This window comes from Rhinopithecus roxellana, chromosome 19 (genome assembly GCF_007565055.1).
Source record: "Rhinopithecus roxellana isolate Shanxi Qingling chromosome 19, ASM756505v1, whole genome shotgun sequence".
In the NCBI taxonomy this organism is placed as follows: domain Eukaryota; kingdom Metazoa; phylum Chordata; class Mammalia; order Primates; family Cercopithecidae; genus Rhinopithecus; species Rhinopithecus roxellana.
In genome coordinates this window covers 46,377,630-46,394,516 of record NC_044567.1, presented here as the reverse complement: position 1 = coordinate 46,394,516, position 16,887 = coordinate 46,377,630, and the positions used below count along the sequence as shown (strand labels likewise).

The following is a 16,887-nucleotide window of genomic DNA, read 5'->3' as shown; positions in this document are numbered from 1 at the left end:
GCTCTGTCCGTCCCGCTCGTTGGTGGCGCGGTTGCTCAGCCCGCAGTCAGGATCCTTTCAGCTGAGGGGCCGGCGCACGGTAGGTAGTTCCTTGCGGCTGGAGGCGGTTCCGGCGCCGGCTGGGCGGTGCCACGGGACCGCGGAGCCACGGGGAGGGGGATGCCTTAGAGGTCCAGGTGCGCGGCTGGGCCGAGGCAAGGCGGCCCCAAGCGCTGGGGTCGCGCCGCCTTGGTCGGGGGCTTCGGTGACCACAGCTAGCTCCTCGCCCCGGGGACACCCCAACCTCGGAAGAGAGAACACACTGCCTAGAAACCCACAGGACTGGGCAGCCCCCGTAACCCTACTTTGTCTGGCCGACTTTGTCAACGTCGTCCTGCCGGCCAAGAGGAAGTGCAAGATTGTTGACTCCTTTACATCTTTGAAATAGAAACCGACCCATTGCAATTGAAATAATCTGTAAGTTAAAAAAAAAAAATTGCTAATTAGGATAATTTGAGTGGTTTGGGTGGTCTGGAAGAACTTTAAATGCCCAGCGCTTCCAGTTATTTAACATTATATTGTAACCTAATTAATAAAGCATAGCAGTGTGTAAAGAAGTGTAGACGGCATGATATCCCGTCCCTTAACTTAGTCTTTCTGGGCCCCAGTTTCTTAAAATACTCTCACGGATTCCCTTGCTCCCTAAAGTTTCGTGATTTGAAGTTTGTTATGGGTTTCTCGTCCCGAACTGCTTATGTTCCTTATTAATGAGGCCAAGAGCATCCGTATGTTTTTCGTTCCTTGTGCAAGTCTAACTTCATTCCATCTGCCTTTATTTATATCTTCAAGATCCGCAATATTAACCACTCCCACCCCGCCCCTACCTCGGTGGTTGCTTTGCAAAAACCTCTAATTACTTAACTACAGATCCCGCTCCTGTGTGGCTTTTTTTTTTCCCCCAAGGGACCGACACCGAGTAGGAGACACTCGTGCTCTGGTGAGTGTTGGACCAGAGCATGGTTGGTTTGCTTGTTTTCTATGAGTTGGCCATACTAGCCAACTGTGCTGCTCTCTAACCCAGTAACAGAGCATCCTGTTACCTGTGTTTCTTGATTCTCAGTTGGACTAGGATTTTCAGAAATTTCTGCCAGAGTTCTTAAATGTTTGTTCAGCACTTCAAGTTGTTAATCAAACTATTGTTTTCTATCTTAAAGTTGCCCGTGGGTAAGATTTTTACTCTTTTATCTTTGTGTATTTGCTTGCCCAGGGATAATTTTTTCCTGTAATTGACAAAAAGACATAAAAGTACCTTGTGTAGTCAGGCAAATAGCATACAAAAAGTATTGTTCATCTCTAATTGCCCAATTGTAGGCTACCTGATCAGACATCCAAATTAAGATTGAAGTCAGTGTTTCTAGCTGATCTATTAAATTTTATTTGCTAAAGTGCTTCTTTTAGTAGCAACTTCTTCATATTAATTTTATAATATTAAATAAAATACTATCATTGAAAACAGTTCTTGGGGCCAGATGTAGTGGCTCACGCCTGTAATGCCATCATTTTGGGAGGCGGAGGTGAGTGGATCGCTGGAGCCTAGGAGTTTGAAACTGCAGTGAGCTGTGATCAGGCCACTGCATTCCAGTCTAGGCAACAAAGCAAGACTATGCCTCTAAAAAATAAGTAAAATAAAAATAAAATAGTTCCTGGCTCAAAGTAGGTGTTTTGTAACTGCATTTTGGATGAGTTGCTAGTAACACCTGAGCCTGATGGCAAGGACCCATGAAACTTTAGTGCCAGAAGGTGCCTACAGTGTTATCCTGTATAAACCTTATCACTTTTATTACTGCTGTGAAACCACCAAAGTTAACAAATGAGGTTTATGTTTTGTTTTCCAAGTTAGATATTTTTCTTTTTTCTTTTCTTTCTTTTCGTTTTTTGAGACTCAGTCTCCCTCTGTGGCCCAGGCTGGAGTGTGCAGTGGTGCGATCTCAGCTCACTGCAACCTCCACCTCCTGGGTTCAAGTGATTCTCCTGCCTCATCCTCCCAAGTAGCTGGGACTACAGGCGCGTGCCACCATGCCTGGCTAATTTTTTTTTTTTTTAAATGTATTTTTAGTAGAGACAGTGTTTCACTGTGTTAGCCAGAACGGTCTCAATTTCCTGACGTTGTGATCCGCCCGCCTCAGCCTCCCAAAGTGCTAGGATTACAGGCGTGAGCCACCGTACCCGGCCCCAGTTTAGATATTTTTCTGGAGAGAAGCAGGGCATGGATTAGTATCATCTGATATTGGTTCTGTCAATAGTGATCAGATTTTGTTCTTGACATAACTTTAGGCTGGTTTGACTGGGACAGCTAGGCCCTAACTTTTTTCTGAACTTCCCAGCACCCTAATGTGTTTACTTCATTTTTGTTCCAGACCCCTGCCCCTTATGCGTAACTCCTAACCACAAACATTTCCTGCCCTAACTTAACTTTCCTTTTGGTATGCTATCTGTATAGAAAACGTTTGCTGCACCCTTAGGCTAGGAGCCTCTGTTAACAATAGTTTCTCTTAACAGAGTCTCTCTTTATTAATCTCTAGACTTTCCCTGCTGCCCCCTTCACTTTTGACAATAGAGTGAAGGAAAAATACTTTTTTCCAGATAGAGCTACTTCTTTTACAAGTTCACTATTGATGCTTGAAGGCTTTCCGCAAGGAACTTCAGCCTTCTGCCGATCTTAACTATTGGAGAAGTTTTATTAGTATGATCTTATAGCAACTTTTCAGTAATTAAGCATCCTTGGATATGGGAGGCCTGAGGCAGGTGGATCACTTGAGCTCAGGAGCTTGAGACCAGCCTGGGCAACATGGCAAAACCCTCTCTACAAAAACAAAAGCCAAAAAAAAAAAAAAAAAAGCCAGGTGTGTTGGTACATGCCCGTAGTCCTAGCTACCAGGGAGGCTGAATTGGGAGGATCACTTGAGCCCAGGAAGTCGAGGCTACAGTGAGCCGTGATTGCACCACTGCACTCCAGCCTGGGCAACAGGCAACAGAGCCAGACCCTGTCTCAGAAAAAAAAAAAAAATTATGCCTAAGGTGGTTTTCTCAAAATGCTGGCTACTTACCCTGTACCATGACTTGATGGGAATTTTGAGAGCAACTCTTACAAACTTTTCTACATTATTCTCTTCTATTAAAATGTTGCACTAGTTTCAATTATCTGAGGCTCATTAGACGGATTTTCAGATATATAATTTTAAAATTATTTTCTTAACATGCATATAGTACTCTATGGTTTACAGAGATTTACAAAGTAATACTTTACTGTGATCATAACTCAGTTGAAGCTCACAATAACCTGTTGAGGGTTATTTTGCTCCAGGAAACACGACTATAATTCAGTTCTGGGTTTTTCATTTCAAAGCTTTCAGCACTTCATGTACTTCTTTAAAACTTAGATAATGTAGCATATAATAAATGGTGCAGGCAGACTTTGAAAACAAAGTTCACTAAAAACTTGCCATTCTCCTTTCTCTTCAAAAGCAAAATACTTCCGTAGGTCTTCTAATTTTTCCAGGTTTGATTTTCTCTAAATTTTTGAATTTTTTTTTTAAACTTTATAATTTTTTTTTTTTTTTTTTTTTTTTTTGAGATGGAGTCTCGCTCTGTTGCCCAGGCTGGAGTACAGTAGCACGATCTCTGTTCACTGCCAGCTCCGCCTCCCCAGTTCACGCCATTCTCCTACCTCAGCGTCCTGAGTAGCTGGGACTACAGATGTCTGCCACCACACCCAGCTAATGTTTTGTATTTTTAGTAGAGATGGGGTTTCACCATGTTAGCCAGGATGGTCTCGATCTCCTGACCTCGTGATCCACCCGCTTTGGCCTCTCAAAGTGCTGGGATTACAGGCGTGAGCCACCGTGCCCGGCCTATATATACATTTTTAAACACACATAAAAGTAGTTAGAATAAACCTCTTGCACCCATTCCTAGCTTCAACAATTATCCTGTACTCACTGATTTTTTGTGTGTGTCTGTATTTGGTGGAGGGAGGGAGCTATTTTGAAGAACTTTCTGACATTAGAGTGCTTATTAATTCTAAATTTCCTCACTGGAGGTGGCTTTGAGTTTTTGATCTCTCTCTTCACCAGGACCAATCTTTCTGAGCTCCCCCAACATCCCCCTGAACCGAGAAAGGAAAGGCTAAACTTGCTGGGAGAGTCAGTTCCCCAACCACCTGGTTCTTTTTGCCCTGATGTACTCACTTCTGATCCTGACTGTCTTCCCTGAATATGTTTCTGAAATCTGAAATGCCCCCAAATCAGAAACTTGAGCACCAACGTAAAGCTCAAAGGAAATGTTCATTGGAGCATTTTGGATTTTGGATTTTCAGATCAGGAATGCTCAACTGTTAAGTATATTCCAAAATCTGAAAAAGCTCGAAATCTAAAACACTTCTGGTCCCAAGCATTTTGGATAAAGGGATACTAACCTTATTTTTAAAAGCCGTGTATATTCAACACTTTGGATCTCTCTTTTCCCCCCAGAACACATTGCTGTTTTGAAGTGTGCCCCTTGGTGCTTCTCTCCACATTAACTTCCCTTAAAAATTGCCAGTTCTTAGGATAGCCTTGAGTTTTTCTAAACTGAACTGTGTTCCAGTAGAAGGTGTATTTGAGAGGATTTTGGTATCAAATGACAGAAAATAAATTTGATTTAGCTTTAAGCCCAGGAGAATTTATGTGCTGATATGTGTAACTGAATGACCAGAGATGGTTCTAGCAGGGACAGGTGAATTTAGGTATTCAACTAATGTTTTCAGAAATCTCTGTCTTTCCATCATTCAGAATTGTTTCCTTCTGTGTTGCATTTCTTGTCCATTCATTTTTCTCCAAAAATTGAAGCCTTAGTTTATCAGCGTAGGAGACAGTGACTACTTTTGCTAGTAGTGCCAGCGCCTGTCCCAGGGCTGATGCTTATTGTGACCTAGCTTGAGTTGCATGCCTACCCCTAACTGGCCAGAGGAAACGGGGCTTTTATTGGCCAGGTCTGGGCCATTGTGTCTGCTATTTCACTTCCCTAGCCAGTGAATGGGGATGGAGGTCAGACCACAAGAACTGAGAGTGGGGAATTGGATAAATGCCTAGAGAAAAATTGGGGTGCTGTCACCTTAATGAACAGGAAATGAATGCTGGGTAGGCAAAAATAACAGCTCTCTTGTGGAGAGAAGATCCAATTCATTGGGACTAAATCCCCTCCAGGAGATCCACAACACATACCACCATAAAGGCTCTTGAGTTTAAAGATAAAAACAAGCTCACTTGGCAGGGGATAAGATCACCCCCCAGAAATAGTTTTCTCTTAACCTTGGTGATAATATTCATGTTATATACTTGCTAAGTTATCTTCTGAGTTGATTCTTCTATTAATCTGAACTTGGAATCGCAAATATTTGAAACCTAACATAAGGCTAGAGATTTTTAAACTGACTTAGATGGATTTTTGTATTTCCTGTAATTGTATTGAAGTTACCCGCTTTTCCAATCAGATTACCTCTAATTTATACATCCTCATACATACTTACTGACTTGATATCTAATGAGATTTTCAGATAGGGGCTGCAGGAAGAAACAGGCAAATTGAAAAAAGTATAGGATTTCCGTCTCTTTATGGTGCTGTTACCTATTTTAGGGCTAGTTATACCCAACCAGATTAAGGAAGAAAGTAGCTGAAACTCATAATTAGGTGGATTAAAGAGTGTATCATTAGTAACAACAGTTTTAGGATGAAAAGAGGCCCCTAATTCTCAGATAAGTCAAATTGAAGTCTTATCCTTATTCCAATTGTGGAGTTGTTTTCATCTCTTATTAGTACTCTTAGAGTTGTTATAGGAGTACTCTTAGAGTTGGGATTTTACATGTCCATAGAGGTTTAAGTAGGAACTCTGTAGATATATTTGTCAAATGACTAGAGATGAGGCGTCTGAAAGTAATTTTAGAAAGTCAAATGAATTTTTAGGTTTTAAGTAATTCAGACACCACAGCAACAGTTTATTACTATAGTCTTTATGACAAAAATCGTTGACAATTTAGGATCTTGGCCTTTGATTTTTGTTTGAATTATTAGTGTTCTGGGCTCGTTTAAGAGATTATAATTTACAGTTTAAACAATCGAATATTAGTTTTTTCAAGTTTAAATCTTGTACTGTTTGGCCACTGAGGCAGGGCAGAGATCATTTATCAGAAGAAAAGATTTCATCTTTTCTGTTTTGATGTGGGGTAGGTTAATATTCAAGTTTAAAAGAAAAAAAAAAAACCCTGGTTCAAATTAGGATCCAGGGCTGGGTGTAGTGTCTCATACCTGTAATCCCAGCTACTTGGGAGGCTGAGGTGGAAGGATTGCTTGAGTCCAAGACCAGCCTGGGCAACATAGTGACCCTGTCAAAAAACAAAAACAAAAACAAAAAAAAAACTACCGCAAACAAAAAAAGCAAATTTTAATCCCAACTATTGAAGAACCAGGAACCACTGCTCACAGAAGTAATAGTCACGTCAGTTAGTTTTTGTGCTGGATTTTTTTGTTGTTGTCATTTAAAATTATTCCTCCCCTTTCGTATCTGCATTGCCTCCCCCTCACCTATTACTTCAGATATAAAATTTGAGAAACTTATTTTGGGTGACCTACCCACCAAGGAAGAGAAAAGATTCAGCCTGACACAAAATAACCCATAATAGGAATCTTTTGCAAAGTATATACAGTGAATGAATGTAATATACAGCTTTCTAAAAAAAATAATAATCTTGAAGTTTTGATAGAATTATTTGGTGTTTGTGGGACAGGTGTGTGTGTGTGTGTTTAAAATGAGTATTTCTTAAAAATCAGCAATTATTCCAGATTTAAATTGGACTTTATTAGCATTAGAATGTCTATTTATTGATAGGATAGTACCTTTTATAAATTGTTACTCTTCTGAAAGAGATTATCATCTGTTTTCCAGAAGAGAAAGCAAGTGTTTTAGAGGGTTAGCAGTTTAGACCTAAGACTGTTGGACTCTAAAGCCCATGTCCTTTCTCCTGTACCAAGCTGTCTAATGAATTAACTTTAACATTCCCTTTATCATTTTCTTCAGTGAAACTGGGAAATTAAAACATTTATAATTTAGCTATCTTTTTTTACTTTAGTTTATTTAGAAACCTGTTTGGAGGTTATGGATGATAAACCCAGTCCTGAAGCCCTAAGTGAGAGTTCAGAGCGTCTTTTCTCCTTTGGCGTTATTGCAGATGTTCAATATGCTGACTTAGAAGATGGCTTTAATTTCCAAGGAACCAGGCGGCGATACTACAGACATAGTCTTCTTCACTTACAGGGCGCCATTGAAGACTGGAATAATGAAAGCAGCACGCCCTGTTGTGTCCTTCAGCTTGGAGATATCATCGATGGATATAATGCACAGTATAATGCATCCGAAAAGTCCCTGGAACTTGTTATGGACACATTCAAGAGGCTTAAAGTTCCAGTTCATCATACATGGGGAAACCATGAATTCTATAACTTCAGTAGAGAGTATTTAACACACTCTAAACTTAACACTAAGTTTCTAGAAGATCAGATTGTACATCATCCTGAGACCATGCCTTCAGAGGATTATTATGCTTATCATTTTGTACCATTCCCTAAATTCCGGTTCGTTTTACTTGATGCGTATGACTTGAGTGTCTTGGGCATGGATCAGTCTTCTCCAAAATACGAGCAGTGTATGAAGATATTGAGGGAGCACAATCCAAATACGGAACTGAATAGTCCTCAAGGTGAATTATTCCTTTGAGCTGAGAATCTAATAGATTGTCTTTAAATTCTTCAACTACCTTTTATTCAGCAGGAAGATGGACAATTAAGGTAAAAGAATATTGTCAATTGTTCAGGGTCAGGATTTCTCACAAGCCTGCTCTCACATGGATTGGTTACAGCTGATTCAAGATTGATTAATTTAACAGATATTTTAAATGCCTGTTCTAGGCCGGGCACTTTTTCCAGGGGTCGCTATTCCGAGCTGTAAACAATACTAATAATATTACTTTTTTGATGGATGGAATGGAGGGAACAAACAGTAAGTGGGCAAGACAGATGATAAATGAAACAGAAACAAGATTATTTCCATGGTCATAAGTGCTGTCAAGGAAATAGCATATCATGTTATAGAGTGTTGTGGAAAAAGATTAGGGTTACTATTTTAGATGAGGTGATTAGGGAAAGCCTCTCCAAGGAGAAAGACATTTAAGCTGAGACCTAAATGACAAGGAGGAGTCTCCCTTGGGAAGAATGGGCATAGGGAGTTAGCAGACTGAGGGAAAAACATGCACAGGCACTAAATGGAATAAGACTTGAGCACTGTTGAAGAGCACAGGAAAGGGCCAGTGAAGTACAAGATGATTTTGGAGTGTAAACAGGGCCAAGACTATGTAGTGGCTCAGTGGACTTAATAAGAAGTTTGCATTTTTAATCTAATGGAAAGCCAGCGAAGTAAGCAGGGGACTGTCAAGAGTGAGATGCAGTGTGATTTATTTGTATATTTCTCTAAATGCTTGTGATTTCCTATGTTAAGTTGATTATTGCTAATCAGATGTTCCTAAAGAAAAAACAAGTGTCCCTACATTAACTAAATTTGAATGTCCAAATGAGGGGAAAAAATGACTTTTGATGGGTCTAACTTACTGCATTCATTTCAGGACTTTCTGAGCCCCAGTTTGTCCAGTTTAATGGAGGATTCAGCCAAGAACAGCTAAACTGGTTGAATGAAGTGCTTACATTCTCTGACACAAACCAAGAAAAGGTGGTGATTGTGAGTAAGTATTTAAATTATCTGATTACACTAACATTTTAGAGATTGGGAAAAGTTAGGTGTTAAAGCATACTAACAATATTTGTGTTTTGATATCCTCTTTCTATAAAATGGACACTTAGTTTAAACATTTCTATTGAGAAACCACCTGAATATAAGATTAACATTTAAGGATGAACCAGGAAAACGTAAATAACAGAAACATCTTGCCATATATTGGAGCCTGTGAGTTGGCCTTTTAGGTTCAAAGTCGAATTTCCTCAAATGAGATTAGTTTATGAAGTAATTTCTCTTTTAAACATTAATATTATTATTATTGAAATCATTGTAGAGTCACATGCATTTATAAGAAATAATTCAGAGCAATCAATTCTATGCTTTGCTGTTTCCCCCACCGTTAACATTTTGTAAAACTTTAGTATAATATCACTAGCAGAATATTGACATTAATACAAAAATAAAAACTCCAGGAGTTTGGCTTTTTTAAGTTGTTTTTTTTTTTTAAACCTTCTCTCCATGAGAGAAGCAAGAACCCAAAGGTGAGATGACTTCACCGTGATAACTAAGACATAAAAATTACCAAGAAACTTGACTCAAAATTAAAAACAAGCTGAATTCAGCCTGGCCAACATGATGAAACCCCATCTCTACTAAAAATACAAAAAAACGTTAGCAGGGCATGGTGGCACGCGCCTGTAGCTCCAGCTACTTGGGAGGCTGAGGCAGGAGAATTGCATGAACCAGGAGGTGGAGGTTGCAGTGAGCCAAGATCGTTCGTGCCACTGCACTCCAGCCTGGGTGACAAAGCAAGATCTTATCTCAAAAATACATACATACATACATAAAGCCAAGCACAAACAAAAAACACTGAGCTGAATTCTAAAGTGTGGAATCCAGGTTGCAATCAGCTTATAAAGGAGCTTGTCTCCACACTAAACAATTTGTTAGTGGAAGTCAGTACCAGGGCGTAGATCCTTTCCTCAAGGTAGGAAGCCCTGAGTTTCTTAAACTCTAATGAAGTAATTCCTAAGTGAGAAATTCAGTTCGGGGACCATACCAAATCTCAGCCTTCGAGACCTGCCTGTCAGCAAAGTGGCCACCAAACAGAGGCCACTGCTGCCTAGATGCAGCGAAATGCATCCCCTGGTATCACAGGGGACGCGGGCTAAAGGCTCAGCTGGCAGTGAGCACTGTGCAGTTCTCTAGCTGTGCCTCCCACATAGTCACAAGGAAGTTAGATTTGTATAATTTTCATTTAGAATCATTTTTGATGGATACACTGCCATCAGAGATTGTAGGAACCCAGGGGTGCTTAAAACATACGCGTGTGTGTGCGGATGCGCACGGGAAGACACACATACACGGAACTGAATTTGGATTTGCAGCATGGTGGGGAGACTTGGTTTGGAGGTTGAGATTAGAGCCCTTGGTTTAGAGTTAGAATTGATGTGGGGTAATAGGTGAGAAGGCTAGACTGAGAGCCGGAAGGACGGGATGCCATTCTGGCTCTGGTTTATATGAACTGTGTGGGCCTGGGCAAATAGCAAACCTACAAACTGCAGTGTTCTCAATAGTGTATCTAATGAAATTATGAATATGAAACCCCTGACCAAGCACGGTGGCTCATGCCTGTAATCCCAGCACTTTGGGAGGCTGAGGTGGGCAGATCATGAGGTCAGGAGTTCGAGACCAGCCTGGCCAACATGGTGAAACCCCATCTCTACTAAAAATACAAAAATTAGCCAGGCGTGGTGGCAGGCGCCTGTAATCCCAGCTACTTGGGAGGCTGAGGCAGGAGAATCGCCTGAAACTAGAAGGTTGAGGTTGCAGTGAGCCGAGATCACCCCACTGCACTCCAGCCTGGGCAACAAGAGTGAAACTCCGTCTCAAAAAAAAAAAAAAAAAAAAAAAAAAAAAGAAACCCCTTTGAAAATGATAGGCTATTCAGATAGTTGATTATATAAAACTATATTTCCATCTGTAAAGGTAGTTTTTACTTATTAATCTTCCACTGATGTGGTAAAAACACATAGAAGGAGCAGAAGTGTTTCTGCTACCACTCGAATACCAAATGTCATTCAAGGGTTGGAAGAGATGAGTGCCTTTGGGTTGCTGGAATGATGTGACACCTTTTGCTTCTATAATAACTGGTCTCAGAAACTAGGATACTTCTTGACTTGTGTCTGCTTTTAAGTTTTCCACTGTTAGCCTGTTCTGGAGCTGAAAGGAAGTTAGAGATCATATAGCAAGCCTTTGAATTGTAAAGATAAGGAAACTGAAGCCTAAAGAGACTGAATTACATAGCAGAATCATGGAGCTGCTGACAGCACTGAGACTAGAATCCACGCTTTATGTCTCCATCCCCTTTCCCATGTGATCCTGTGTTCTTCCCTTTTCTTTTTATTCATGGCGGTACACCTATCTAGCTTAGCAGTCTCTTAAATTTCTTCTACCATTTGATGTAAGCCTAGAAACTGGAAAAGCAAACTTTTAAAAATGGAATGATTGAAGTTTTCTTTAGTAAAGTTTAAAAGTTAAAGTGTAATAGACATTTTCTTTTGCTTTTTAACTTTCATTGTGGCTACTCCAAGGTCACCCTACTTTTTGAATTTTGGTCATGCAGTTGGAAGGATAGAATTGCCATTAGCTGAGACAGGGGACACTGCAGGATAAGGAGTGTGAGTGGAGAGGGCAGGGGTTCAGGTTTGGAAATAGAAGTTTCAGATGCTTACCAGAGACATCAGTGGAGATGTTGAGTGGGCAGTTTAGACATTAGAAGTCTGAAATTCAGAATAGAGATTTGGGCTAGATAATAAATGTGGAAGTTGAAAGAGTATAGATGACATTTAAGGCATATAAATCACTAAGAGATCCCCAATGCATTAGGTATAAATAGAGAAGTCTGAGGACCAAGCATTCGGGTACTCCTGGTAAGACGTTGGGGAAATGAGGGGCAACCGGCAAAGGAGACTGGAAATTAGTGGCCATTGAAGTTGGGGAAAAACTAGAAAGACACCACTAGGAGAAACAGTGGGGTCCTGGAATCCAAGTGTTTCAGGGAGACGGGAACAACTAATTGTGTCAAATGCTGCAGGGACTTGATAGATGAGTCAGTGTGGCTTCGAGGTGCTGGAAAGCTGCACGTGACTTTGGACGCTTAACCCTTAGGTGGTAATCAGCGCGTGTATGCACTTTAAAAAAAAAAAAAAAAGCAACTTGTATTACAGATATTAAGTAGAAGCATGTTTAAATTTTAGAATAAAAATGAACAGTAGAAAAAAGTGATTTAATGGGAAGATGCAACGTGAGCTGTACTTCAGAGTGAGAACCATGGCTTGATCATAGATGTGTTGCTGTTAGAAATTCCAACTTCTCCTCACTCTGCTTCGACATAACTCCTGTGGACGCCAGTATAAATCTTCCCTGTTTTAACTCAGTTTTTCATCTGTAAAGTGGGTATGGTTACCTTGATCTCATGGGTGTTTAAAGTCTCACAAATCAGTTCTGAGACATTGTTTATGTCAGTGACACATAATCCATGGCCCATCCCGAAACTGTTTATTTATTTATTTATATTTACATTTTTTGAGACGGAGTCTCCCTTTGTCACCCAGGCTGAAGTGTGGTGGTGTGATCTTGGTTCACTGCAACCTCCGCCTGCTGGGTTCAAGCAATTCTTCTGCCTCAGCCTCCTGAGTGGCTGGGACTACAGGCACCCACCACCATGCCCGGCTGATTTTTGTATTTTTAGTAGAAACAGGTTTCACCATGTTGTCCAGGCTGGTCTTGAACTCCTGACCTCAGATGATCCAGCTGCCTTGGCCTCCCAAAGTGTTGGGATTACAGGCGTGAGCCACCATGCCCGGCCTGCTCTTTTATTTAGTGTTACATCATTCTATGTATATAACATTCATATTTAAGAAATCAATGGGATTGGATTCCAGCACAGCACCTGCCCAATTTCGGGCTGCCTTTGCAGACTGCCCTGCATAGGACACCCTCAATCTTCCTCAGTGTTTGGGCAGCTTGAGACGACATAGGCCTCAGAGATTCAGGGTTTTGTCCTCTGCAGCAGCCTGTCACACCTCCTGTGAACTGTCTCACCCTTCTAAGCTCCAGAGACGTGGCTGTAGATGGCCTAGTTTTCTCATGTATGTGAATTCTCTCTGGTCTCAGTTCATTTGCATAATGAGATAGCAATTTTTTTTCTTTTTCTGAGTATTAGTTTTAGCCATTTATTTTTATAGAAGAGATATTTCTTGGCTCATAACTCTTCTTTTCTTTAACTAACAGGCCATCTTCCCATTTACCCAGACGCCTCTGACAGTGTGTGCCTGGCCTGGAACTACAGAGATGCCCTGGCAGTCATTTGGTCTCATGAGTGCGTGGTGTGTTTCTTTGCTGGTCACACCCATGATGGTGGCTACTCTGAGGATCCTTTTGGTGTATATCACGTCAGCCTAGAAGGAGTTATTGAAACAGCTCCAGACAGCCAAGCTTTTGGCACAGTTCATGTCTATCCTGACAAAATGATGTTGAAAGGGAGAGGCAGAGTTCCAGACAGAATTATGAATTACAAGAAAGAAAGAGCCGTCCATTGTTAGTCTAATTTATTTTGTTTAACTTGATAGAAAGTGAGCTTTGTGTTTGTCCCTCCTAAACAAAAAAATAAAAATCCTGTGTCTCATTGTTTAGTATTCAGCTTGCATAACAAAATATATTTATAGTTTCAGTGTGTGTTGGTTGATAAAATACTCAGAAATGTTATTTTGGATCATGTATCCATTGTAAGTCCGGAACAAAATAAACCAGTGAGGAGACAGAGGCAGGGGTGTATAGTCCTTATAAGGGGCATATAGTCCTCATTAGGGATTTTATTTGGCCTTACCTGATTTTTTTTTTTTTTAACTTTTTACAAGGAGAATATATTCACATGTATTAACTATGTAACTTCAAGTTCACCATATAAGCTCAGGTAAACTTTTTCTGTTTACCCTGCTGTGTAAACGAGCTTTGGACAATTTTTGTTCAGAACACCTATACTTGGATTTTTATAGGCTTGTATTCCCATTTTGTAAACAAAATTACCAACAGTTATTTCACGGGTAAGCATGTGGCGCTCCCATCCCTGTAAGAAGGGCCTCCAGAAAAGTCATGTAGTCCTCTTGGGATTCACAGGACCAAGTGGCAGTGCAGCCATGTGCCAGCCAGCTTGGTCTGTTTGGGCCACCAGCCACTGCTGTGTGAAGCTACAGCAGGTAAATGAATTTACACTGACTCCCTTTATACACTAATGGGACATGTTTAACACCGTTTTCATACGTGCTAAGGCTTATGTGCAGAAACACTAGATGGCAAATAGGGACTATTCAGATGTAGAGAAAGTTTGATTCAGGGCCTAAACAACTATAAGATATAAGCATGCCTGTTGAATACATGGGCACTATAAGGATGTAAAGGAGTATTAGCTTTCTGTGGCTGCTGTAACAAATTCCCACAGACCTGGTAGCTTAAATCAACACATACTTGTTCTCTTGCAGTTCTGGAGGTCAGAAGTCTGAAGTCATTTCCACTTGGCTGAAACCAAGGTGTTGGCAGGGCCGTGCTCCCTGAGGAGGGTCTAGGAGGAATCCTCTTCCAGCCTCCAGAGCTGTACTTCTTGCATTCTGTGGCTCATGGCCCCTTCTTCTATCTTCAAAGCCAGCAGCGTAGCATCTTCAGATCTTTCTTTACTGTCGTATCATATTCTCTGCTGTCCGTAGTCAGATCTACTTCAGCCTTTGTCTTGCAAGGACACTTATAGTAACATTTAGGGCCCATCCAGGTAAACCCCATCTCAGGATGGCTTAATCACAGCTGCAAAATTTATTTTGTGCTATAAGGTAACATAGGTTCCAGGGATTAGGACATGGGTATCTTTGAGGGCCACTGTTCAGCTGACCAGAGGTGACTATAATGTACTCTTGCACTCATAGACCTTACCATGAATTGGACATCCATCATTCAAATGTGTGAAATTTGCTGTTACACAAAGACAGGACTGAGGGAACATGGAAGATGAATTTAGTTTTGTTCAAAGGGATTGGGGATAACATACAAAATGAAGAAAAATGGCTTGAATAAGTGGGGAAGAGTATATCAAGTAGAATAGCAAAAGCAGAGGCATCGAAGGATATGCTGAAGTTAGACATGGCCAGTCATGCTGTGACGATTCACCAAAAAGGTGCCGGGCTGGGGGCAGGGGGATATGGCAAGAAATACGGCTGAAAAGGGCAGGCTGGGGCTATATTATGGAGAGCCTTGAATATGAGCCAAGAGTTAGAATTTAACTTGCCAGATAGTGTGGAGCCCTTAGAGCTTTCTGAGCTAGGGAATACATGATTAGATTTGTGTGAAAGAGAGAACAATGGAAGAAAAATGTGAAGGTGTGAAAGATTTTAATAATAGAGGCTGGGCATGGTGGCTCACACCTATAATCCCAGCACTTTGGGAGGCTGAGGTGGGTGGATCACTTGAGTTCAGGAGTTCCAGACCAGCCTGGCCAACAAGATGAAACTCCATCTCTACTAAAAACACAAAAATTACCTGGGCATGGGGGCAGGTGCCTGTAGTCCCAGCTACTTGGGAGGCTGAGGCAGGAGAATCGCTTGAACCTGGGAGGTGGAGATTGCAGTGAGCTGAGATCGCGCCACTGCACTCCAGCCTGGGGAACAGAGCAAGACTCCATCTCAAAAAAAAAAAAAAAAGATTTTAATAGAAAGATTTAATAATAATACTTAAATTCAATTTCATTAATAAAGACTCTTCAAAAGACTCTTCCATCAAAAGTTAGTGCCTTTTATATGCTTAACTCGAGATGTAAAAGAGACTATGAATATTCACATAATTTCATAGTCTGATATAGGAGAGGCAGACATGATGAAAGCACATCTTGAACATGACTGTCTTTAAGCACAGAAGTAAACATGACTTGGTCAATGGGTAGAGACCATAGGGAATTTGCAGATGAGTGTTTCTTTGCATGTGACTTCAGTAGTTAATTAATACTAAAGGAGGTATAAAAGCCACAAGTATGTAAGCAAAATGTACACTGGAAAACTCAAATTCTTGATGTGTATTTTACTGACCCTTGAGTTTCACTTTGACTGTTTTAATATCAACTAGATTTGTTTTCTCCCTTTTTACTCATTAAAGTCTTAATCTTAGACAATTTCTCACCATTCGGTGGCCACTGTGCCAATAGCAAAAATGAAATACACATACCTCCTTTAACAAATATTTACAGAATATTTACTGTAGTAATAAAGACAATAAAAATAGACAAACTACCAGACTCATTTACACTCTCCTAACCTGTGGAAGGTACTACTCGTTCTTTTTGAGTTAAGTATTTCCCAGATCTCTCTTCCCTAGATCAGACGAAACGGTATCTGACCACAGAGTTTGATGCTTGCGTATGTAAAAAGTTGCCATCGGCCGGGCGCGGTGGCTCAAGCCTGTAATCCCAGCACTTTGGGAGGCCGAGACGGGCGGATCACGAGGTCAGGAGATCGAGACCATCCTGGCTAACACGGTGAAACCCCGTCTCTACCAAAAAAATACAAAAAACTAGCCAGGCATGGTGGCGGGTGCCTGTAGTCCCAGCTACTCGGGAGGCTGAGGCAGGAGAATGGCGTAAACCCGGGAGGCGGAGCTGGCAGTGAGCTGAGATCCGGCCACTGCACTCCAACCTAGGCGATAGAGTGAGACTCCATCTCAAAAAAATAAAAATAAAAAAGGTTGCCATCCAGATGCTTAAATATAGGACTGTCCAACAGAAATGCAATGTAAGCCACGTAAATAAAAGTAAACAGAAACAGATAAAATCAACTTAACAGTATATTTAACCCAATATAGCCAAAATATTGTTTCAACATGTAATCAGTACAAAAGATATTTTACATTCTTTTTCTACCCACGTCTTTAAAATCCAGTGTCTTTTACATTTAAAGCCCCACTCATTTGGACAATAAAATGTCATTGAAAATACTTTATCTGTATTTAAGGTATCATAAAATTTGCAATTGGAAAGTTAGATTCAAATACCC

At 40.7% G+C, this 16,887-nt stretch overlaps 1 protein-coding gene across 3 annotated transcripts; it reads left to right on the top strand.

Annotated features, from left to right (window-relative positions):
- Positions 1-19: 19 nt before the first annotated feature.
- Positions 20-15,204, top strand: ADPRM (ADP-ribose/CDP-alcohol diphosphatase, manganese dependent). Of its 3 annotated transcripts, none has more exons than XM_030922903.1 (4): positions 20-79; positions 7,143-7,769; positions 8,688-8,804; positions 13,094-13,497. In XM_030922903.1, the coding sequence occupies exons 2-4, from the start codon at positions 7,169-7,171 to the stop codon at positions 13,402-13,404; spliced, it is 1,029 nt and encodes a 342-aa protein (XP_030778763.1). In that variant the 5' UTR covers positions 20-79; positions 7,143-7,168; the 3' UTR covers positions 13,405-13,497. The 3 variants fall into 3 exon arrangements, with proteins under 3 accessions (XP_030778763.1, XP_030778764.1, XP_010377889.2); XM_030922904.1 differs by lacking the exon at positions 20-79 and adding an exon at positions 124-456 and having other exon boundaries at positions 8,688-8,800; positions 13,094-15,204; XM_010379587.2 differs by lacking the exon at positions 20-79 and adding an exon at positions 124-456 and having other exon boundaries at positions 13,094-15,204.
- Positions 15,205-16,887: the final 1,683 nt, after the last annotated feature.